The following is a 25,952-nucleotide window of genomic DNA, read 5'->3' on the forward strand; positions in this document are numbered from 1 at the left end:
ACATACTAAGAATGTTTTAAACAAGACAAAGCAAATACATGCACTGAAGAAGGTGCTTCCCAAGCACCCACATGTATATACAGAGATTGCAGCTCCTATGGTTGCATTTGCTCCTATGGGAGCAAAAAACTCAGGGAAAAATACACTCGATTCAGCATCAGTCTGACCTGTGCTTATTAAATTCACCAGATGTATTAAAGCACTTCCAGTGTCAAACCTTCCATTCTTCAGTTGTCACTACACTAAAGGACTGTGGTAGCCAACGTCTTGAATGTTATGTTTGTCTTTTGCTGCTGTTTCTTCCCTCCCCACCCTATTTCCCACACATGGAGCGGCAAATTAAATTACACTGAAATCAAAACTGTTGTTAAACTAAGTAGCTCTGTCTCTAAAAGGATGGTGTCCTCCAGATGCTGTTGAACTACAGTTCCCATCAGCCCAGCCAGCATAGCCAAAGGTTAGAGATTACAGAGTTGTAGTCCCACAACCCTTGGAGGGCAGTATGTTAGCTACACCTGCTATAGGATATAAGTCATATCACACCATCAGCATGAACCTTTAGAAAGGGGAAAGCCCTAAACTAAAGAAAAGACTTGCAGTTGTACAAGAACATAGTCTTAAAGGTACACTCCAGGCTGTCAGATTCTCATGTAATTATATTCTTTATTACAAAATGGATTCGTATAGATCCTTACATTATTGTACTGGGAGACTAGCTACATCCAGTCCATGAACTGTGGTGTTTTACTGTAGCAAAGAAAGAAACCATGTTGAAACATCATATTAGCTCACATGCAGACATCTTCCAGCGCTCAGCTTGAGCAAACAGAAATGTCTGAAGTACAGGCTCTTCACAATCCTGTATTATTTTTAAATACCTTGCCTGTAGTTGTGGAGGCAAGGCAGGTATGAATCCACAATGTATCTTGTGTGGAAATTGTATTGGACTTCATGCTAGACAAGGTATCCTTCTCTAGCTTTGGAAGTCCCTGCTATTCCAGAAGACAACACAGGAATAGTGCCATTTCTTGCCCTAGGCTAATAACACATCTGTGCACAAAATTCATATCTGACAGTCACATTCTCAAATTTTGGCACTGTCAAATAAGTAAGTGGCTGCCTCCCTCCCACTGTCACGCTTGCAATCTTTTATACATTTACCTTGGGGTAAACCCTACTGAGCAGAGAGGGACTTAATTCCAAATACACATGCAAAGGATTGTGCTGTCAGTTTCCTAACTTTCAAAAGGGATTGACAGTAAGCTTTGGCTAGCCATTAATTTTGGGTAGCCTTGCATACTGCTGATTGTAACTGCCAGTAAAAACTACCATGGCCGACACACTCATCTTCCTCAGTTTTTATTAGATGTTACTACTCCTACTCCTACATAATTTATATCCCCACCTTTCTTACAAGAAGCTCAAGGTACCATACATGTTTCTCCTCTTCCCCATTTTATCCTCACAACAATCCTGTGGGGTACATTAGGCTGAGAGATGGTAAGTGGCCAAGAGCCACCCATTGAGCTTCATGACCAAGTGGGGATTTGAACCCTGGTCTCCTAGGTCTTAGTCCAAAACTCTATCCACTATGCTACACTGGCTCTACGTTTTATTTATCTTCCTCTATGCTGGCAGTGATGGGTATGTGATTTTTGCTTAGTATCTTTGCTGTTGTAATTGCAAATTATATGTAGATGGGTCAGGTTGTATTACCTTTCTTTCTGGAAAGAGAGACTTTTGGGATATCTTGTAGAGCTGAAGACAAAGAAAGTGTCTTTGATTAAAAGGTCTCTTTCTTACCAAAATCTGCTCAGATCTCAGCAGGGATGTGGCACCTGCTCAGTTCTTCTGAGGGAAGACTCTCCAGATCTGAGGAAGGAATTAAATTACTTTGTTTCCCTCATAATGAAGCAGCTGCAGGAAGAGTTTTTTTGGGCCCACTTTTTAAAAACAAAATCAGTAAAAACTGGAGTTTATTTCAGATGCTGGTGTTCTCTATCTTCCTTTGATTACAACTAATAGCACAATCTTAAGACCAAAAAAATATGTACAGGATTGTACCAGATTGTTTAATATTAAGTCACTTTGGCCGTCTAGGAGGCAGCATATTCACACAAGTGCTTAGGTTTTAGTTAAATATTACTTATTTTTATAGCAGTTTTTATACCTCCTATTAATCATGTTCCCAAAGAAGTTTGCAAGGAAGAATAAATGAAAATATGCATACAAACAATTGTATACAATTGCTATCATATAAAAGCAATTTACCATTGTTAGCACCTATAATGCACTCCAGTTATATTTAGTCAAGGGCTAAGTTTTTCTGTTGGGGAGGGTGGGTGATGCAAATACAAATATCCAAGCAGGATAATCACACAGCTTGCATACATTCAGTTTCCCAAAAGAATTCTGCCAGCCCTGCCTTGAAAAACCTTAAGCATATAGGAGGAGCTTTCAAGCATTTGTACTCATATAGAGGCCTCATTAAACTGAAGTCACAAACTGTACACAACTGGAAGCAGTAATCTGGGGCTGACATTGTTGTGTTAAAGAAGTGCTTTTTTCTGTCCTGCCATGGTCTCCGGCCTGCAGCACTACAAGCAATATCTGCAAAAAGCCAAAGCTAGGCCCTAGTGGTCTGAACAGCATCTGGTGTGCAGCCACAGGTGCCTATTAGATAGCACCTATGGCAAGTAATAACCTTTTAACATCTCCTGGTCTTGCTTATGTTTTCAGACCATTTGCTTGTCCAATTTCACACACCACCCCCACATTGCATTGCCTTGTAAAAACAAAGCAACTGGGGTTTGGGATGTTTATCTGGGAATATTGCAGACACCCTTGCTCATTCTGAATGGCACTTGTAGGATAAAACCCACACTCCTTACAGTGTTGGAAAGGGCTTTTTAAAACAATTTTAAAAATTGCATGATTAAATGAGAGTCTATGCACTTATCCTGATAAGACCGAGGTGCTACTTGTGGGTGACAGGGGGAGGTTGGGTGCTGTTGACCTACAGTTTAATGGGGTGAGTTTACCCCTGAAAGATCAGGTCCGCAGTCTCGGGGTGGTTCTTGATTCCAAGCTGTCCATGGAGGCTCAGATTTCGGCAGTGAGCCGGGCAGCTTGGTACCAATTACATCTCATACGGAGGCTGCAACCCTACCTCCCTATTCATCAGCTCCCACTGGTGGTACACGCCCTGGTCACCTCTCGATTAGACTACTGCAATGCGCTCTACGTGGGGTTACCCTTGAAAACGGTCCGGAAACTACAACTGGTGCAGAATGCGGCGGCTCGGTTGCTTACAAACAGCCGCCGCCACGCCAGTATTATTTCATCTACATTGGCTGCCTGCTGTTTTCCGGGCCCAATTCAAGATGTTGGTATTAACCTTTAAATCCCTATATGGTCTTGGCCCAGTTTATCTGAAGAAGCACCTCCAGTACCACAATTTAAGCCGCCCAACCAGATCAGCCACACAGGGCCTTCTCTCAGTCCCACCAACGAAAACAGCTAGGTTGGTAGGGACTAGAGAGAGGGCATTTTCAGTGGCGGCCCCCACTCTCTGGAACTCCCTCCCATTCGATCTTCGCCATGCCCCTTTCCTGAATATATTCCGCCGGGCATTAAAAACTTGGCTTTTTGGACAGGCCTTCAGGAATTCCGGGGAGGGCTAATTTTTTTTGGGGGGGGGATATTTTATTATCTATTGATCGCCCTAACTGATTTCATGCTGCTATGTTTAATGATTGTACTGATTTTATTGTATTTTATCTGTATTTTATTGTAATTTATTGAATTTTAGTTTGTACGTCGCCTAGAGTGGCTTCGGCCAGATAGGCGACACAAAAATTAAATTTATTATTATTATCCATAGCCCTTTTAAAAGAATAAAACAGCGCAAAGCTATCTCCTTCTCACCAGTGCCCTGCCATTAAAAAATTGTCCTCTCACCAGTAGAATTGAATGGACCTGCTTGCAACTGGTCTGGCCAATTTCACAACCTCTTTGAGTTGAAGGGCAGGAGAAGTGACTGCCAACAGGATATGGGTTAGGAATTCAACATGCTTTTCACCAAATATGAGAGCCAGTGTGGCACAGTGGTTAGAGTGTTAGACTAGGACCTGAGAGACCAGGGTTCGAATCCCCACACAGTCATGAAGCTCACTGGCCTCTCAGCCTCAGAGGAAGACAATGGTAAACCACCTCTGAATACTGCTTACCATGAAAACCCTATTCATAGGGTCACCATAAGTCGGGATTGACTTGAAGGCAGTACATTTACATTTTTCACCAAATACATGCTTCTCCCTCCCTGGCAGTTATCAAACTACCATTGAGGGGAAGTTGTTTCCATTGGTCTTAACACTAAGTGCCAAATATGGGGAAAAGAAAGAAGAGCAGGGTGCATATATGCGACCAATTCCAGACAAACACTGCATGTGACTCAGCAAAAAGCAAGGCTTTGGACCACCAAGGATGCATTATTTAGCTATTACAACCATTCTACTAGACCACACTGCTTCTTAAACAATCATCTTACAACGTGGCTTAATCGCCTTGAGCTCATGATAACACACTGATTAAAACAAGGGTGGTAGGCAAATCCACCCTTAATTACAGAAGTCGTGCTTGCTCATTTTTAAAGAATCCTGGTTTTGCTTACATTTTCAAACAATGTAACTGTCCAGTTTTACACACACTGCATCGTCCACTGACTTGCCCCGTGAAAAACAAAACAACTGGGTGGATCCCCACTGCTTATTTCAGAATTCTGCAAACACATCCTTGTTTCTTTTTTGAAAGGCAATTGATTGCAGAATAGAAATACCAAACTATAAAAGAGACCAGAGCAGTTTGCTACTCCTTAGGGAGAACTGATTGTACTTTTGAAGTGTTGTAGGCTCATTGTGAGAAGTCTCCAGAAAAAAACTGCCTTGACATGCTAAATATTAATGTATCTTCATTTCATGCATTCCAAAAGTACATTCCTCTTTAAGACAGGTGTGAGGAAACTTGTGGCCCTCCAGATGTTGTTAGCTTACCACCCCTGACCATTGGCCATGCTTTGTGGGGCTGATGTGAGTTGGGGTCCAGCAATATCTAGTGAGATACAGGCCCCTCACTTCTGCTTTAAGGCTACTTCTATGTACACTTTCCAGTGGAACCTCTGACTTTTAATTTGGGGCAAGGGGAGGGGGCTTAAAGGTCTCAGGAGCACAACACACTCGCCAAGGTGGTTATGGTTTTGGAAATGAACTTCATTCATGTTTGCAGGTATGTGCTGCTTTTTTAATGGGCGAATATACCATCACATGTACTAGATGACAAACTGCATATTACAGTATGAGAACCTTGCAACACAAGCTGAGACCAGAACATCGATGCGCAGGTGTTATGTGTATGCCAGCTACTTCATGTATCTGTGCCCCAAAAGGACATTGGTAGCAGTGATCCATTTTAAACCCATTTTGTAAATCACATCAAACTGCATTCTGGTCCTGTGTATGCACTGTTCCCTTTAGAAAGACCACCACCTATCTCAGGTTGACTATGACTGTTGGTCCCAGATGCCTAAAAGGGAAATGCCACAACCTACATATAAAGTGGGGTGCTATTTTCAACTGGGCATTTGATGCAATCTTGTCTTTCTTTGCTTTAAGCTTACCAAGATGCCAGCAGCCGACATGGCAAAGCCACTCCTAGGTCGACAAAATGTGGCAAGTGACACAAGCTTTACCCCAGCTACTGGCAGCAAGACAATTGGGATTCTGGGAAGTGGTGACTTTGCACGCTCCCTGTCTATGCGCCTGGTATGCTCAGGTTTCAAAGTGGTGATCGGAAGCCGGAATCCAAAGCGCAACGCTAGCCTCTTCCCTTCAGCAGTTGAAGTAACTTTCCAGGCAGATGCTATAAAGAAGACAGATATCATCTTTGTGGCAATTTTCAGAGAACACTACACCACACTCTGCGACCTCAGCGATGAGCTGTCTGGCAAAATACTGGTGGATGTAAGCAACAATGCTGAAGTAAACCATCACAAAGAATCAAATGCCGAATATTTGGCATCACTTTTCCCAGCATGCACTGTTGTCAAAGGATTTAACGTCATCTCAGCATGGACATTACAGTCAGGCCCTAGGGATGGGAATAAGCAGGTATTGTTCTATTACTTTCATCAGTTGTGTATATGCCACCATGCTTGTCAAACTCAAAAAGGACAGACGGGCAGTGCGAGGGGTGGGAAGATCATGAAATATGATTACAGTAATTTTTTCTCATACCTGTGATCACAGCTCTCCACAGTTTGCATATCTCCTGCACAAACAGCACATAGCCTGCTTCCATACAATTCCGCGCCCCAAGACTCTCAGCTTTCTTTAAAATAAAAACTAAAATCTGGGCCTCATAGTTGCAAGAACCATGATTTTTATGCAATTTGATTGATTAACTGATTAATTCAAACAAAATTAATTTAAACAATTAATTAAGCTATATTTATAACATAGTGGCAGGCCTTGCAAAAATCCTTCATGGTGTTCATGACAGTTCCCTGGATCATGGCCAAAAACATACCCCAAAATGCATGTTAACAGGCCAGTTCCGACAGAAGCAAAGGTGTACACATTTAGGAACCCTACACAATAAAATGTCTGGATGTATCCATGTTAGTGCTGTATAGGCAGTCACAATGCCATCACTCATATTCCTTCATCTGAACCATTTCACTGTGCTCCTGGTCTCTGCTTGCCAATTGCTACAATCACATGTCCTCTATTTGCTGCAGGTCTTCATATGCTCTGACTACCAAGAAGCCAAACATGCCGTTGCTGAAATTGTTCACATGCTGGGGTTCACTCCCATGGACATGGGCTCCTTATCTTCAGCCTGTGAGATTGAGAACATTCCACTGCGGCTCCTCCCTGCCTGGAAGATCCCTGTCTTCTTGGCCCTGGGTCTCTTTCTCTGCTTCTACACGTACAACTTCATCCGGCAGGTTTTGCACCCTTACATTCGGGAACAAAAGAGCAAGTTTTACAAGATCCCCGTAGAGGTCGTCAACACCACACTGCCTTGCGTTGCCTATGTGATGCTGTCCCTTGTCTACCTGCCTGGAGTGCTTGCAGCCATTTTCCAACTCTACCATTGCACAAAGTACAGGCGCTTCCCCGACTGGCTTGACCAGTGGCTGCAGCACAGGAAGCAGATAGGTCTGCTAAGTTTCTTCTGTGCAGCTCTGCATGCTGTGTACAGTTTGTGCCTACCAATGCGGCGATCCCATCGTTACCTGTTACTCAATGAAGCTGTAAAGCAGGTACTGTTCTCCCAATTCTTTGGAATGCTGACGCATGGTCTGTTCTTTTAATGCTGTAGAACAGAGGTGGGAAACCTGTTGCTGAACTACAACTCCCATCATCCTTGACTACTGGCCATGCTGGCTGGGGCTGATGGGAACTGGAGTCCAAAACATCTGGAGAGTTGCAGATTCCCCGCTCCTGCTGTACAATCACTGGTGTTCAAACCGCACTATATCCAAAACTCCAGTTTCACTGTGAGCCATTCTGTCTCCAAAGGATGCGGATGTAAACATGTTGATCTTCTAACAAAAATCTGTAACTTGTCCCTATCAGCTGGGACAAGACTGGAAAGCAGTCAATGTAACACCAATTTTTAAAAAGGGATCTAGGGGGTGGCATCTAGGAAATTGTAGGGCAATTACCTTAACATCTGAAGCAGGAAAACTGTTGGAAAGCATTATTAAAGCTAAAATGACAAAGCATAATAGAAGTGTTGATGAAAAAGAACCAGCATAGCTTCTGTAAAGTTAAGTGCTGTCTCACTGACCTTTTAGAGTTGTTTGAGAATGTCAGCAAGCATGTGGGAAAGGGTGATTCAGTAGGTAATGTAGACTTTCAAAAGGCTTTCAATACAGTCCCCTATCACTTTTTACTACACCTTTTAGTGTAAATTTAGCAATCATGTGGTAAGAGGATGGGTCCTCTTATGGATCAGTACCTGGTTAAAGAACAGGAAGCAGAGAGCAGGAATAAACGGGCAGTTCTCACATGGAGATGGGAGTTTAGAGGAGTCAGGATTAGCATGGATGAGCAGCATTATGAGGTGCTAGAAAAGGAAAAGTTTAAAGAAAAAGAAACAGAGTTCAGGGAAAGGCTGAATCTGTAAGAGTGTAACCATCATGCCTATGTGCCAGCTATCCATGCTTGTCTTAAAGAAGTTATTGGTTTAAAAATAAAAGTTTTTCTCTTTGCTTTACTGCGCTGCCTGGATGTTGTTAATGCTGGGATTTAACAAGTTTTAAAAAATAGAATTGGAACCTTTATATGCTTGGTCGCATACTGGAGTCATATTAGAACGTACACGTTCATCATTTATATTACTGCACTGCTTCTATTTTGGGCAGTCACCTTATGAGCTCTCAGTAACCTAACAAAGGTTACAAAAGGCAGGTGAGGTGGTACAGCTGGTTCCAATGAAGGGAGAACTGAGCTAGGAAGGTGGACCTAGTTTCCCTTATCTGGGTTTTAAGTGGGCTGTCACACCCATAAGCATCTGGTTGGCCACTATGAGAACAGGATGCTGGACTAGATGGGCCACTGGCCTGATCCAGGAAGCTCGTCTTATGTCCTTATGGCTGTGTACTGCCTCCAGTATCAGGGGCTGTATGCCTCTAAATACCAGTAGCTGAGCATCACAAATAGGAGAGTGCTGCTGTCCTCATGTCCTTCTTGTGGGCTTCCACGTGCATCTGATTTGCCACTGTGGAAACAAGATGCTGGACTAGATAGGCCTTTGATCTAATCTGGCAGGATTCGTATGTTCTTAAACACATTACATGGAAGTTCTACTAAAGCCAATGGAAATAAATCCCACATAAATAATCTTAAAATTACTGCCTAAGAAATACTGAGGCTGTGTTACAGATTAAGGCTATATTACACTGCCTAAGAAATACAAGAGGCTGTGATGAATTCACCCTTTTCCGTTTCTTACTCCTGCTAATATTGTTCTGAGCCTGCCATCTGAGCGCATTACTGCTTTTGGTGCAAGGCACACAGTCCCTACCTAGCTGCATTTCTCTTCTGTGATTCTTGTACATAAATCCCAGACAAGCCTTTTCTGCTCATTTCTCTCTTTTCTTGCATTTTGTTCAAACAAAATCCTTGCTTCATGAAACACATCGATTTTAATGGAATAAATAGATGGGCCTAAGTGTCTGTCTCTGTAATATAGTACAAATCCCATTTCTTTTTTCCCATTAGCCTGAACGCTTCTCTTCTAAATGCACTTAAACCAAATCCCGCTGAGCAGTCAAATATTCAGAGAGCTACTCTTCTGATCTTAGTTTGAAACTGGAACTGACTTTCCACATTAATTGCAGCCCTCAATTGCAAAGCATGTTCTGATCTTGCAGTTGCCAAGTTATTGGCAAATCCCACAGATGTCAGTGGGAAACTGAGGCTAAGACAGAGTTGTTATGTGTTCCAAGCTTTCAGGTCCAAGAGGTGGGGAAACGGCCTGTCCTGGATGGGGTTGCAGTCCCCTGGAAGGAGCAGGTCTGTAGCTTGGAGGTACTCCTGGATCCAACATTGTCCCTGGAAGCTCAGAAGACCTCGGTGGCTAGGAATGCCTTTTTCTGGCTATAGCTAGTTTGCCAGCTATGGACCCTTTTGGACAGAGTTGACTTAGACACTGTTCTCTATTTTCCAGTACTCTAGATTGGATTATTGCTACACGCTTTATATGGGGCTGCCCTTAAAGATTACTAAAAAATGTCAACTGGTCCAAAATGCAGCAGCCAGATTACTGGCTGGAGTTCCATTTAGAACTCTCATGAACCCAGTTTTAAAATGGCCGCATTGGTTGCCAGTTCATTTCCAAGCCCAATTCAAGGTGCTCACATTAGTGTTTAAAACCCTAAAAAGACTTAGGCACCAAATATCTAAAAGACCGCCTTCCTCCCTACAGATTCTCTCGGGTGTTAATATCAGCAGAGGGGGACCTTTTGATAGTTCCACCACCCCCAGAAGCTTGGGGGGTGGCACGGGAGAGGACATTCTCGGTGGCAACCCCTCAGCTGTGGAGCTCCCTCCCCAGAGATGGATTTGGCCCCTTCATTATGTGACTTTCATCATATGCTGTAGACACATCTCTTTACCCTGACCTTTCATGCCCGAGAGATATTTTTAGGACCCACCCTATTCTCTTGATTGTAATTTGTTTTAAACTGTTTTTAATATTGAATTTTTAAACTGTAACCCATCCTGGGACCTCCTCATAGTGAAGAGTGAGTAAGATATCTAATAAATAACAGCAGCAGCGAGTGTTTTGTTTCCCTGCATAGCCATGCTTTAAAGCCACATTTAAAAATGGTGTGTCAGTGAGCCCTTTACTTTTGATTATGGAGACAGAGACTTTGATTTGTTTCAGATCCAGTATCAGTCCCACACATACAGCTATGGAGACAATCATTAATTTACCTTTTGTACTGCATTTTGTTCTTAATCATAGTTGGCACCAGCTAGGCCACAAAGCAGCAAGTTCTCAGGGCCACAGTCTTGTAGCATATTCATGAACAAATCCCACTTATAGAATCATAGCATAGCAGAGTTGGAAGGGGCCTATAAGGCCATCAGGTCCAACCCCCTGTTCAATGCAGGAATGCAATTCAAAGCAGCTGCCTCTTGAATGCCTCCAGTGTCAGAAAGCCCACTACCATTGTCGTATGGCTCTAACAGTTCAGAAGTTTTTCCTGATGTTCAGTCGAAATCTGGCTTCCTGTAACTTGAGCACATTATTCCGAGTCCTGCACTCAGGAATGATCAAGAAGAAATCCCTGCCCTCCTCTGTGTGACAACCTTTCATGTACTTGAAGAGTGCTATCATATCTCCCCCGCAGTCTTCTCTTCTCCAGGCTAAACATGCCCAATTCTTTCAGTCTCTCCTCATAGGGCTTTGATTCCAGTCCCCTGACCATCCTTGTTGCCCTCCTCTGAACCTGTTCCAGTTTGTCTGCATCCTTCTTGACGTGCGGAGACCAGAACTGGACGCAGTACTCAAGATGAGGCCTAACCAGTGCTGAATAGAGGGGAACTAATACTTCACACGATTTGGAAACTATGTTTCTCTTAGCAATTGCACTGCCCTCAGAGGTTTGAGGTATGGCTGTACATGGAAGAGCCTTCTGGGTAGTGGCCCCCAAGCTCCAAGACTCCCTCTGGATCTGCTCGTAGCACCTTGGTTGTACACATTTTGGTGACATGTCAAGGCACACCATTTCACCCAGACTTCTGGGGATGGTTGAATGAGTTTTCCCTTCTGTATCTGATGCTTTATTGCTTCACTTTGGATTAAATGTTTTATGCTTTTTGTTTTAGATTTAATTGCTTTTTCTATGCTTATTGCAACACCCACCCTGGCACTTTTTGTGAAGAAAGGTGTAAGAAGTATTTATAATAAATAAGCCATGCGTACCCATCAGTGGATGAAATGAGCCAAAGGTCTCCTGATGGGTCCAGAGAAACGTTAGCCCACCCCCTAGCAATGTGCACAGTTATGAAGCTGGGCATAAGTAGGGCTGAGTGCCTGGGACAGCTGTCATAGGAGCAGAGGGATGCAGGAAGCTGCCTTGTACAAAATCAGACCATTGGTCCATCTAGCTCAGCATTGCCTATAACAGGCAGCGGCTCTCCAGGGTTTCAAGCAGAGTTCTCTTACAACCTTACCTGGAGATACCAGGGATTGAACCTGGGACCTTCTGCATGCAAGCAGATATTCTACCACTTAGCTAATGGTGCATTTACAAACCCTAACCATCAAGAAATACAAATAGAAGCTGGACTGAAAAACAGGAAGGCTCTTTGTAAACTCAGTGTAGTCCAACAAGAGGGTGGCATTCAGCCAATATAAAGCAAAAGTAAAAAAGCTTAAAGTCAACAACTGAGTGTAGAGATTTTTTTTTAAAGAGCCAGTGTGGCATAGTGGTTAGAGTGTTGGACTATGACCTGGGAGACCAGTGTTAGAATCCCCACTCAGCCATGAAGCTCACTGGTGACCTTGGGCCAGTCACTGCCTCTCAGCCTCAGGGGAACACAATAGTAAACCACCTCTGAATGCCGCCTACCATGAATACCCTATTCATAGGGGTCCAGCCCTATCTGGAGAGGAGAGGGATCGATTGAATCTAGGCCTTCGGCGTGCAAGGCAGAGATGCTCTCCCACTGAGCTATGGTATTTGCCCTGCGGCCCACTGAAGATGGACCACTTTGGCTTGCTCCCTCCGCGGGATGTTTGCTGACGCCTCTCATCCATTTGACAACCCTATTCATAGGGTCACCATAAGTGGGAATCGACTTGAAGGCAGTCCATTTCCATTTTCAATCATAAAATAAGAGTGCTACATTAACAGTATTGCTACAAACTCATTTTGTCCAGGAGAGGAGATTGCATTGGTGGTAGTCAGAGGCCAACAGCACAATTAAATACATAAACCGGAGTGGAAGTCAACCATGTGGTGGATTAGACCAGTTTAATCATTACCATCTTGGACAAAGAGTTACTGGACAACTGTTGTTCAAGATAAGAAACTGTCCATCATAAAACCTACATTTTTTAATTTAATTTTTTCCTTGTTTACACCATGGGCTCCTTTGGGGGGAAGAGCGGAATATAAACTCCCTGATGGTTTTCCAGAGAGCCTTTGGGAGGGACTGAAGGTAGAGCCTGGAATTGATTTTATTCCCGCCCTTTTTTTAGTTTTTACCTATTTAATCCCTTTTAGTATCACTCCCCTAGATTTCTTAATTGTATTTTATGTATTTTTATCTGCTTCAATGTTTTTGTGATTTTATTGGGCATGACTTTATTGTGAGCTGCCCTGAAAGCCCTATTGTAGGGCAGAAGGGCGTGATAGAAATCTTTTAAATAATTAAAATGGTACAGAGTAAACTATGTGTCTTTAGTCCTTTTATCCTACAGAGGTCTTTGCTCTTGTCCCTCAGGTGGAGAAGAAAACGGATGCCTGGGTAGAGGAAGAAGTCTGGAGGATGGAGATTTACATCTCTTTTGGCATCATGGCCTTGGGTTTGCTCTCCTTACTTGCCATAACTTCACTTCCTTCCATCTCCAACTCTCTCAACTGGAGGGAATTCAGTTTCATTCAGGTAAACTCTGCACTTCAGAAGCTTTTAGAGATAGGGAGGGAGATAGTCCTCAGGGCCAATCTAGATGCATCAGGGCTGTTGTTCATATGCCTGCCCCCAAATCATATATAAAGCAGGGGACTTTTCCAGTCTCATTTCAGTGCAAGATGAACTCCCTTGTAGCAAAAGGGCCAGGCCTCTTTCCAAAGCCTAGCTCCGCTCACCAACCGGGGACACCCAAACAGGACACTCACCCCCCAAACTGGTTGCTAAGCTTCCTTCTATCCTCCCATTGAGACCTTTTCCTGCAAGGAGGAGGGAAGCGGCTGACTGAGGTGCGCAACACAGGAAGTGGGAAGTGACTGTGGCAGCAGTTAACAACCATCCTTCTCTCCCACTGCTTCCCTCTTCCTGGCCTTCCGCTGCTGATGCTGTCAGTGAGGTGGGCAACAGCAGCAGAGAAGGGTGCTTGATTAAGGAGCTACCCTGGGCTGTCTTGACTGTTCCGCCCTGGTTCACCTGGGCTGCCTTGCTCTCCCACCTTGCTTACTCGCATCATCCCTGGCTCACTCACTCACCTGCTGGTCTGCCATCCTTGTCTGCCTCACACCCACTATGTGCCTGCCCCCCATCTCTGTGGAATGCTGCCATCACGCTGCATGACAGAGTGACAGCTTACAAAAATATATGTATCGTTCTAAAACAATTATATACTCCTTAATAATTTGCATTTCTAAACCTGCATTTTCTGACCTAAAGCCATTCTGTAGTTGAAAACAGTATAATGTGAACAATGCACATGCGCTTCCCATAAGCATCTGGTTGATCATGGTACGACCAGAATGCTAGTCTAGATGGGCCTTCGGTCTGATTTTCTTATGCTGGATTCACTTTGGAAAATGAAGATAGCACACATGATAAATCTAGAGCTTCACTCTGAAGCACACCCACAAACAATCAAAAAGATGTTGCAGTAACTGCTCCAGCACACTCAACCACATCTATAAAACATTTTAGGGTAAAAAGAGACCTGTTCATTCACTTCCTACCACTGACAGTGAGCAAGAAGAGTAGAGGAAGTAGCCAGAGCAACGTGAAGGCCCTTAAAGGCCATCTGGCCCAGAGACCCCCTAAAATTTGACAACAGCACATTTCACAATGGTATGCAACACTATGACTAAATCTTAAAATATGTAAAAATAATAAAGTAGATTAAAAGATGGAACGAGATGGCCTAGAGCTATTTTAGTCATGCCCAATGGTTTGGGCATGTCCCGTAGGGCTTCTTAAAAACTCCCCCCCCCCAAAAAAAACTTGGAAGTTATCACAAAAAAGCATTTGAACATCCCCTCTGTTTCAAAAACTGTTTGCCACATGCCACAGGGAGCTGCTGTTTGAGAAATACAAGCCCAAAGCTCTTTTGGTGCACAGAACTAGTTACAGGGATCTTTGGATCCCAGCCAGTTCTGCTGCACAGAGAACCATTTAACATTTCACAACTGAGATTTTAGTTGCTTCCCCCATATTAAATATAGAAAATGTCAGCATCAAATATGTTTAATACTAACAAACTTTATTCATTTTGGTTAGTTCAAAGCCGTCATTTTTCTTTACATTTCTTCAGTTTTCCAACTGCTCCTTGACTGTCAACATTGTATGCCCTAAATAGTGGGCTTTGCAGCTTCTCTGCCCCCAAGTGGTGAAAGGTTATGTGCGTGTGTATAAAAAGTATCTTCTGACACAACTTTAAAAGATCTTTCTACTAGTACGTGCGAGTTGTAAAAAGTCATCAAAAACTTTGTTTTCCATACATGTATATTACACTGCATGCTTGATTTAGGAATAAGCCCCATTGAATACAATAGCACTTACTTCTAAGTAAATATACATCGGTGTGTGCTGCACATTTTTTTCATAACAGTTTGACTAAACCTATACAATGGCCTGTATTCTGAATTGCCCTACCGTGAACAAAAGGAACTCCAAATCAACAGAAGTTCCTGTTGGGAGAAAGGGCCCAGGGGGGAGGGAGACAATCTTTTCCGTTCCTTCCCTTTCCTCTAGCCACCTCCCATGCTGTTCTGGGAGGGTCCCTCAACCCTCTGGAGCAGATTTTCAGAGGGCATTGGGGGGGGGCTACAAGAGGAATTGACAAAAATCACCTCCACTAGTGATAGTATCTCAGGAGCAGCGTTCCACTCTTAGGATCCCAGACAACGACTCATCCTATTTTAAGCTGAATTTCAGCTGCCCATGTTGTGCAGGGCTCGTGTTACTATTACTCCCTGTCTACAGTTAGATTTGTTTGTGTTTTAACTGCTTCAACATGACAGTGATTGTATAGAGCAGGTGTTAACTTTTACAAATCACTTCTTAAAATTGGCCTGATCGCTTGGGAAGTATCCATGCCAGCAATGACCAGGAATGTAAATGCTAAGAAATGTCATCTGATTACACAAATCTGTTTATAGAAAACTAAATAAAAATAATTTAAAATTATTCCCCTGCCTATTCGTGCCTCCATCTCCCTGTCATCTGTTTCTATTTTAGATTGTAATCCCCTCGGCACAGGAGTTGCCAACCTTTTTGGACCAGTGGGCACATTTCAAATTTTGAGAATGTGCTGGGGACACCAGTCGCCATGGGGCTGTGGCATAACAAAATTAAGGAAGTCTTGTGAAGCTTTTCCCATAATTGTATTTCTGTATTAGAAAAGGCTTGGCCTGTTGACTTAACAGCTATATGGCAAGCAGAAAAAGGCACAAAAACCCATTTTTCCCTAATACCAATTCTAAACCAAAGCCTAGGCTGTCATCCTATAACCACTTACCTAGAAGTAAGTCCCATTAAATGCAAACGGACTTCCTTCCGAGTATACCATTGTACTGTAAGGAATACAGTAGTACAGTCTCTGATCTTTTGCTCCTGCAAAGCAAGAGATATGACTAATCCTCTCCGCAAAGTTTTCACATTTGCCTTTTGAGGGAAGGGGAATTCTTTAACATTCACCCAAACTTACTGTGTAGTGGTATTTGCAGAAAATAATTTCTAGGCACTACTTGATCTCAGCCAAACCCAGCACATGAAAGACACATCCTGATTGTTAGTTAAAGAGGAAAGGCAAAAGATTCCAAGGACTAGAAAGAAAGAAGCAGGAAAGTGCACTATAAGGGAGGGCAAAACAGCAGCTCCTTAGGACCCCAGGGATTGCTATCACTTATCAGTCACAATTCTGACTTCATTCATTAGCTAATAACACTGACAAGCAGGAGCAGCCAAGCTGGCTCATTGCACAGACATCTCATAGAAGGGTACTTGCACATTTTGCTCCATAACTTTTTTTCTAAGAGGGCTAGAGACTTCCTTTTAAAAAAAAAATAAGGCTCAGTTTTTGGACTACAGGCTGGAGCACCACTGAAAGCCTTTGCAGATGCCATGGTGCCCATGGGCAACATGTTGGTGAAGCCTGCCCTAGCAGTTAGGGAACTGTCATACCTCTTCTACATAGATACTAAAAATAATTTCCATTGGTTCCAGTGGGATTTAGTTATGACTTACTAGAACTGGATGGGAGCCTTCCTTTGGGATAGGCCCATTTCAAAGCTACTGCTTATGCACATCCTAATGCAGGGTGCATCCCAATTGAACACAATGGGGCTTACTGCCCAGGAATTGCTTACTGGATTACCTTGATTAGGATACGGCTATATCACAAGGCTAAGTAAATCTACAGGTCATGTATATAAACATTAAATGCTTGGAGAAGCAGTAACATACTACAGTAAGATTACTTAAAGTAATGGGTATTTTTCCCTTCCCTTTTTTTAGTCCACCCTTGGCTTTGTTGCTCTGGTGATCAGCACTCTCCACACCCTGACTTATGGCTGGACCAGGGCCTTTGATGAAAACCAGTACAAGTTCTACTTGCCTCCAACCTTTACCCTCACACTGCTGGTACCGTGTGGCGTTATACTGGCAAAACTCTTCTTCCACCTCCCTTGCATGAACCAAAGACTGAGGCTCATCAGGAACGGGTGGGAAAGGGGAAGGTATGTCAAGTTCATCTTGCCCAGAGCATCAGGGGAATTCTCAAGCGGAGAAAGCAGCAGCACTGTGTGATCCAGCATTTATTTTCCATTATAATTTTTCAAAGAGCACTATGAAGATTCTGATTTTTCAATAAGAGATTTTTTTTAGGCTTGTAAGTTTAGTATTATTGAATGGTGGGTGATAACTATTATCTTATTGCAGGTGTTTAAAGGGGAAAGTTACCAATGTATTCTGTTTACACCACAGTGTTTTAGAATATACTGACAATTCTATGGGGATAAAGTGGTTGCCTTATAACTTCAATCTTAGTTTGGGTGTTTAAGGGGGAAGAAGTCACCATGTATCTGGCTTATACCACAGTATTTAGAATACACTGGTAAAAAGGCAGGGATAGGCAACATGGCACACTCCAGATGTTTTGGACCTCAACTCCCATCACCCCGGCCATTGCCCATGCTAGTTGAGACTGATGGGAATTGCAGTCCACAATATCTAGGGTGCGCCTCATTCATTTCTCCTAGTGTAGGGGGGAAATAGTGGCCTTAAAAACAACTTTGCAGACTTTTCAGTTATACAGTTTAAAGCTACATAGAGAAATAGAATCTGTCTGCAGACACATTCAACAAAGGATGGGATGCAGTTTGGGAAGTATTTGCTCTACAGTTGTCTTGACACCTAGCAATCTAATAATAATAAATAAATTATAGCAATCGATTCATTTTTTAAAAGGCTCCAGTCCTATACACACTTATTTGTGAGTAAGCCCCAGTAGCCCTAGTGAGACTTACTTCTGAGTAAACATGCAAAGGATTGCGCTGTTAAGTAGTTCTTCCACTTTTAATGTTTCAGTCCAGCAAATATTGTTGATTTCAGTGGAACTTGAACTTCCAGAGAAGTGTGTATCAGACAGGTGTGGAGAACCTTTGGCCCTCCAGAGGTTTATTTATTTATTATTTCATTTATATCCCGCCCTTCCTCTCAGCAGGAGCCCAGGGCGGCAAACAAAAGCACTAAAAACTTTAAAACATCATAAAAACAAACTTTAAAACACATTAAAACAAAACATCTTTAAAAACGTTTCTTAAAAAAAGCTTTCAAAACATCTTCTAAGATTAAAAACATTTTTAAAATGTTTAAGAACATATTAAAAAGCAATTCCAACACAGATGCAGACTGGGATAGGTCTTAACTTAAAAGGCTTGTTGAAAGAGGAAGGTCTTCAATAGGTGCTGAAAAGATAACAGAGATGGCGCCTGTCTAATATTTAAGGTTGCTGAACTACAACTCTCATCAGCTCCAGCAAGCATTACAGATGGCCAGGGATGATGAGAGTTGTAGCTCAGCATCATCTGGAGGGCCAAAGGTTCCCACGCTTGATGTAGGATCACAGAATGGTCAGTCGATCAGTCAGCCAGAATGATAGTTCTGGAAGCAACAATTCTCAAAACAGTGTAAATGGTGTAAAAATACTCCAACTAGGATTGGAACTACATTCATTACATTGCTGCCACTAAAACAGCAAACCACACTTTTTTTAATCCCTCCCCTTCCATAGTTCTCGGTTCAAGTTCTGTGCCCCGATGTCACAGTCTATGGATTTCCCCACCCAACACAATGGGCTGAAACTGGCCAGGGGAAGCGGGACACAAAACAACAAAACAAAAGGATGCCATTAGATGTTGAATTAAGTGTGAATTTACCACACATTTAAATACGATTTCAGCCTCATTTTTCCCTTATGTGGGCCAAATTCACACGTTATTTATTTATTCCATTTATATACATCTTTGTTGCCAAGGTACCCAATACTAAAGTACAAAAATACTAAACAAATACATGATGTAAAATGTAACATGGGTCCAGGGGGCCAGTCTGACTGGAGCAGACACTGAATGCTGTCTTCCCCGATTCCCTTGCTCTCTTCCTCTTGCTGTCCATTGACTAGGGCAGACAGTGTGGCTGGAGCAGGCGCTTGTGTAACTGTGAGGCAATTCCTCTCATCCCTTTGGTGGTACTGCTATAGATCATTGCCTTTTTAGCATGTCAACCAATTAAGCAATATTAAGTGGACAAGGATCCAGGTGAAAGTTGATCACATTGGCCATCAAAGCGAATTCGCTCATTTTCTTGCAAGGAGAGGTCTAAAGTTGGGTAGCACCCTACATTCCAAAGAACAGCAAGGAGCTGTTGGATATCCACAAACATGGAAGACCAGCTATTCCAGGCATAGCCTATTTCACTCTAAAATTCCTCCAGTGTACTAGCCAATAACTCTTCCCATTCTCCTCCCAGCTTCCACATCACCACTACCCTCCAACTATCTCAGGTAACATGCAGGGAAGGTCTTCATTTCCTGGAGAGGCTTGGGAAGGTTGCAGTAGAGGTGAGGAACTTTTTCAGCCCATGGGCCACATTCCCTTATAGCACAGGTGGGGAATTTTTTGACTCCACAGATGGGTGGGGCCACCTGTCCATCAATCACTGATGCCATTATGACATCACATGAATGGCAGGCAGGTGGCACACCCACCTGTCAAAATGCCTTGTGCTTCTCATCTCTTCCCCTCCCCCTTTAAGTCCCTAATTATGGAAAATTAAAGACAAGCATGAGAAGACTTTCCTAGTCTTCCCTCTCCCCCTTTCAAGTCCCCGATTGCAGAGACTTAAAGAAAGTGCAGGGAGACTTTTTAAAGGCTTTAAGACAAACCCCACTCTCCAGTTTGAGCAAATGGGAGGGCAGGAGCAGTCTTAAAGGCCTTTGCAAAGGCCCCTTTAAAGTAGTGCTCGTGCACGCACACACGCTGCTTCACAGAGCACTTCTGCACAGGGCTTTAATCTCCGCTCTGCTGATGAGCAGGGATTAAATTCTGCTGCCTTGGTCACATGATCATGTTCCCTGCTGGGAACAGGATTGCGCAGTCAAGCCAGGATTAAACCCTGCCCTCTTGCCTATCAGCTGATAGTACTAGTGATGTCAGCTGGTGAGTGGGTGGATGTGGTTTGGGGAAAGTGACCTCACAGGCTAAATTCAATGCCCTGGGGGGGCATCATTGGCTCAGAGACCCCCCCATCCCTGCCTTATGTAAACCAGTGGTGGGCATGATCAGAAGCAAAAGTGGGTGGAACAACTGATGCAACTCTTACCTTGGCATTACAGACCACATACCAGCCATGCAAAATTCGTAAGTTTCTACACCCACACTCATAACACGCTTCTCTCCATCCAGGCAAGCAAGAGGCATTATCACAGTTCAAGGACTCATTCCAGCCAGGCAAAAGCATTTGAGGAGAACTCAGAGCAGGGCTGGTGAGGGGTGTTGGCCTAGAGAGAGTCCTGAGGGATGAATGAGTGGACCAGAGGGCTACATTTGGCCCCCAGGGCTGATGTTTCCCCAGCCCTCCCCAAAGCAAGGAAGTACTTATAAGAACCAGAGAAGAAATAAGCCTTTCCACCTCCTGTTTCTAGTACGCCCCTTTCAGTTGTTTAGGGAAACTGGGGGCAGGAGGAGTAGAGAGAGAATAATGAGGGACCAGCAGATGAGGCTTGGACTTGCAAACAGGGCTGTGGAGTCGGTACGCCAAACCTTCGACTCCAACTCCTATTTTTCTACTGTCCGACTCCACCCAAAGTTGCTTCCAACTCCACAGCCCTGGAAAGGGCTGTAAATGTCTTTTTAAATTGGAAGCTCTCATAGGAGCATTTTTATCGCTGCCTGAATATGTGCTGATCTTGGCATCACAGCATTTGTCTTTATCTGAGTCCTGTGTCATACACTGACACACAAAATGTTTTCCATCTTGAGTTATGGTGAAATGCTCAACTACAGATGACTTCATGGGAAGCTTCTTTGACATTTTGAATTTATATTTTAAAAAATTTGTCAATCAAAATGTATTTTGAAGCCGAAGTCAGAACATTTCTACCGACTCCGACTCCACCCAAAATTGCTTCCGACTCCACGACTCCACAGCCCTGCTTGCAAAAGTAGCTATTGGCAAGGAGCTTCTGCAACCAAGGCTGCTACGGCTGAAGAGCATCCATTTTGATGGCATCCTGCATAGAAACTGCAAAGACTCATTCACTCACTTACAGGTGATCAGAGGACAACCATTTGGTGTGACATTTTAAATTCACACCCTTCCAGGATGCAAGTCAAATGCCAGGGCGCCACAACTCTGTGCAGCTGCCATATTTCCACCCAGTCTCTTTCAATGCTATGATGCCAAAGCTCAGCACATTACCTAATGAAGCAGCTTCCAGAATTGATGTGCACTTCTGAAGCATTGGAAAGGCACTTGTGCCTGCCAAATATACTTCTCAACTCCAGGACACTGACACCACATGCAGTAGTCTAAATGAGAGACACATTCATCAGCCCAGAATCATTTGTTTGATGAGCATGCAGGAAACTGGAAAAGCCAATAAGGGAAGCCAGGACAGCTGGAATACAAGGAAGCCACAGCCTAACCTTCACAAGCAGAAACAGTTGAGCAGTCAGTCAACAGAAACTGAACACTGAAGAGGAAGTGGGATGGAGCTATTTAGAGCTCATATCAGTATTGTCCAAATAATAATAAATAATATTTTAGACATCTCACCAGCAGTGGCAATTGATATACACAGACAAAATTTGCCAGCCAACATCACCATCATCACCATAGGTCAAGACAACCAATTCAGGCCACAGATAGCTTATTGCTCCCCTAAAGCAACAGAAGACTATGTCTGGAAAGGGCCTTCTGCATGCGCACACACTCTACAGATGCAAATGTTTATCCCTATTTGCACTGGAAAGCAAGCCAATGAACTGACTAGGTATGTCTTTTGATGCCAATAGGGATGCACATTACCATTCAGGTCCATCAGGTGCTGAATGTGTCTAGCTGCCCACATCTAGAGCTGGATTCAGGCCACCAGCTCTGGTGTTGTCCCGTATCTTGAGGACAAATGAAGCTGTACTCTGGCCAGATCAGATCCCAACTGCCAAACTCAATGGGAATTAAGTGGTGCAAAGTGTTTTGAGATCACAGAAGTGCTAGTACAATATGAAGATATAACAAACACTTAATAGAAGTAGTATTATTTGATTACTTTTACCAGCTCTTATGTTAAATATGGAACCTGTCTTGATACATATTCTGCAGGACCATCTGTGCCACAATCTGCACCTACCTTTTGGACTGCTCAGTCTACTATTTAGGACAGGCATGTATTATACGATTAGGCCACATATCAAGCTATGAACTGTAATCAGAAGTAGCATTCTGTACATGTACCTGACTTTGTGAGGGTTTGTACTAAAGTTGCCTTCAAATACCCTCCCCCAAATTCCTCTTACACCTTGCTCGAGTTTGGGAAGTTTGGAAGTTAGTTTGCAGAGAAAACTGGGAAGAAATTCCCATCATGCACTAGTTGCAATTTTCTGCAATTAAACTGCTCTCAGATTTTGGGGGAAGTTTAAGTGGTTTGGGAGTTCTGCAAGGGCAATTTTGAACTGAATGTAACTGCAGAACATTCAGGGGCATGCACAGAGTACATGCACTCCTTTGAGTTGCGGCATTTTGTCCCTTATGTAAATCATATGGGTCTTTCATATGAAAGGCTTCCAAAACATTGACGGAAGGAGGGATAGAGAATCAGGCAGTCAAACTAACAAGAATTCTATTTACAGACATGACTAATCAAAGATAATGAATTCAGACAGCAAAAATTTCCAGCTAACCTGGAATGGGCTGGTATTGAGTCATCTCCTGCCAGTGATGTCATGATTCCTTTTGCAAGTTCCATATGGACCTTACTTGTGTACAAGTGCAAAGGAGCTGTGTAAATTACTGTGAGGTTTCAATAAGGTGGCTCCTACCTGGTGTTCCAGTTTGGTGTTTGTTTACCCTTCCTTTGCAATGGTGTAGGAGACTAATAAAACACAGGACAATAGCTTTTGAGTTCCTTAGAAATTTGGTCTGTATCGGAGTGACTACTAAGCTATTTTCAGGTATGCTGAGAGTGACTTTCTACCAGATACAACCCTCATACAGGACACCTAAGCATACAAAGCCAGAGAGTGTCAATATTCTGAACTGTCTTGAGACACAGGACTCCACTCATTAATTTTTATCTATTCATTCATTCATTCAATTTCTAGCTCACCCTTCATCTGTTCACAATCTAATGGCAGATTACAGAAATAAGATAGAACTCACAATTTCAATTTAAAACAGGTAAATCAGCACAACAATCATCAAATCCAAAGCAGATAAGACATGCCATTAATTTACTCCTGGTCTCATTACATTATCCACTGTGAACAGCACTATAAAAATCTGGGAAAACAGCCTATCTTTAACTGGTGCCAAAAAGTGAACATTAGCACCAGCTTTAACGCTAAGGGATAGGGCATTCCAGTCAGGGTGCTACCAAAGCAAAGATATTTGAATGTCTTTTCCCAAGAGTTGTGCTCCCTTCCCTCTTTTAAAAGTTGCAATAGGAAAAACACAAATCCTTTGTAAATAGTTTCTGCATTTTTAACCCATCAGTATCAGAACAGAAAGGTTACCTGATGCTTGCCTGAAGATATACCTATGTTGTTTTTCTATCTATATTCTGTATGGATGTACTGCAGCAAAACGAGAGAGATGAAATGTATACTGCCTATTTCAATGTTTTCTGCACTGCCCAAATTGTGCCTTGGGAGTTTTAACTAATTATTATCCTGCCTCATACTGCAACTCTGATGTGTCCTACTGTTACCTTGTAAAAATATAATCAGGATGTATCTATGAAATGGAAACATTGATACTAGCTAACCTTCTGCTATCTTTTTTCTTATTTGCAGTAAAATGTTATTTCTGAAGTTCTTTTGTATTTTATGCTAGATCTGCTAACTTTGAAGCACATTTTCTGCCCCCTCTGTTACTGAGTAGGTGGTGAGACACCTAGCTGTGGGGAGAGAGAACATCTTAAGGCTGATAGAGGTTTCCTCCACAATGGCACCTGGCATGTGAAGGGGAAGCCATCGCTAGCTTTAAGATAAAGAGGAAGAGGGGAACTGAATGGCTTGTTGAATACTGGCACAGCACCTTCACTGATCTACATAGCATTTTTCTAAGATGATGGCATCCCCAAATGCCCATCCTCCCACCATGACCTGGGTTATCTCAGGCAACAAAAGTCACTTAAAGAAGCTGCAATATAAATAACTTGAGCAAGCAGAAAAACAAAGGATACCTTCCCTCTTTGTCACTTTTCTTTTTAGCCACTACCTCAAAATAATTCAACATGTCAAATACACCATCTCCTAGTTACAAGATGCAGAATTTTGATGAGCTTATTTGGCCCTTGGTTTCAAATGAGTTCATTTGAATTCCTGCATTGAAGCTTAACCTCTGCTGGTAAAACTTTCAACATTCCCTAGGTATTTGCACTGGAATATTTACAACTCCACTAGTTTCATTATACAAACATTTCCTTTTCAAATTCTTAGGATCCGGTTAATGCTTAATTTGAAGTAGGATTTGTGTTATGTATGTGTGGTATTTTCTCCTCATCCATAAGATCACACACCAACAGTAATGTACAATTGGACAACACAAAATATTCCAGATATATTTGCATACATCCACTGTAGGTGAGCACTGGTTACATTTTGATTTAAAAGTATGTTATAGCTCCATACTGACCATATTTATTCAGAAATAAACCCATTAATTTCAATAAGACTTGCTTCCACATATGTATGCCTAGGGAAACTATGAAGCCTGGCCCTGTGCATGAATACCCAGAAATGGCAGTTGCTCCCAAGTAAACATGCAAATGACTTTTGCTAGGATTAATGGATTTAGAGATCAAACAGTAACGAAGGCACAGTATGTCAGCAAACCCAACCTGACCCTTATATGCAAACAGAACTGCATTAACACCATGAAGATTTCACATCCATGATATGCAGAGAACAAATGATGCTAGTATATATAAAGCGGGTTATCATACTACAAGAGAAATATGAAAGCGGGTTATCATACTACAAGAGAAATATCTAGTTTTCATTGGCTTTTTGTTTACTATCAGTACAGCAAGCATCTGTCTCTGCTGCCTTTGGCGCTTCATCAGACACAGAGCACAGGCATTTTGGGTTAAACCAATCCACTGATGGTTATTCACAAAGACATCACATTTTCCTTGCTCCTGCAAGAAAAAGGAAAGGCTGTGCTGACACCTTGTGGCTTTTGCTGCAGACAAATCTGCTCACTGCTTCTTGCATATAATTGTCTGAGTAAACTGCAATGGTCTTTAAAAGTCAGTAGTGTGACTGTCATATTGGTGCTTTTTGAAATTCCAGCAACTATTCTCAGCAAACCACATGCCTGTCACTCTAAGAACAGCCACAATGTGACCCTTGTGCCGCGAATAAACCAAACCAGGTGACACACTTGCTCCAACTCAAAGAAACAACACACCAAACCTATCCATTCATATTGTGACAGGTTCACTCGGTTCAGGGCAGAAATCGAAGCCTGCTTTCTATGTAGCAGTCTGTGATCCTAGCAGTTAAGCTGCACCTCAGCTTTCCCTGAAGCAGATGCAATGTCGAAGGTGAGAGAGTTAGCCCTCCACTCCTTGTCTTAGCACATAGGAAATTTAGGATTTGGGAACAAGTGTTCAGACAGATAAGATCAGTTAAATAAGTTTCCTTTACTTGTAAAACTACTGAAGCATTCAATAAGAATAAAAGTTAAACA

The 25,952-nt window shown here is 42.7% G+C and overlaps 1 protein-coding gene across 1 annotated transcript in view; it reads left to right on the plus strand.

Moving 5' to 3' along the window:
- Positions 1-24,067, plus strand: part of STEAP3 (STEAP3 metalloreductase) — a 40,120-nt gene extending 16,053 nt beyond the window's left edge. The window contains exons 2-5 of the mRNA XM_061608969.1: positions 5,670-6,164; positions 6,794-7,321; positions 13,026-13,187; positions 16,995-24,067. Coding sequence (XP_061464953.1) covers positions 5,670-6,164; positions 6,794-7,321; positions 13,026-13,187; positions 16,995-17,285 — 1,476 coding nt within the window. The 3' untranslated portion in view covers positions 17,286-24,067. The remainder of the gene's footprint in view (positions 1-5,669; positions 6,165-6,793; positions 7,322-13,025; positions 13,188-16,994) is intronic.
- The last annotated feature ends 1,885 nt before the right edge of the window (positions 24,068-25,952 follow it).

This window comes from Rhineura floridana, chromosome 2, assembly GCF_030035675.1.
Source record: "Rhineura floridana isolate rRhiFlo1 chromosome 2, rRhiFlo1.hap2, whole genome shotgun sequence".
Classification (NCBI taxonomy): Eukaryota; Metazoa; Chordata; class Lepidosauria; order Squamata; family Rhineuridae; genus Rhineura; species Rhineura floridana.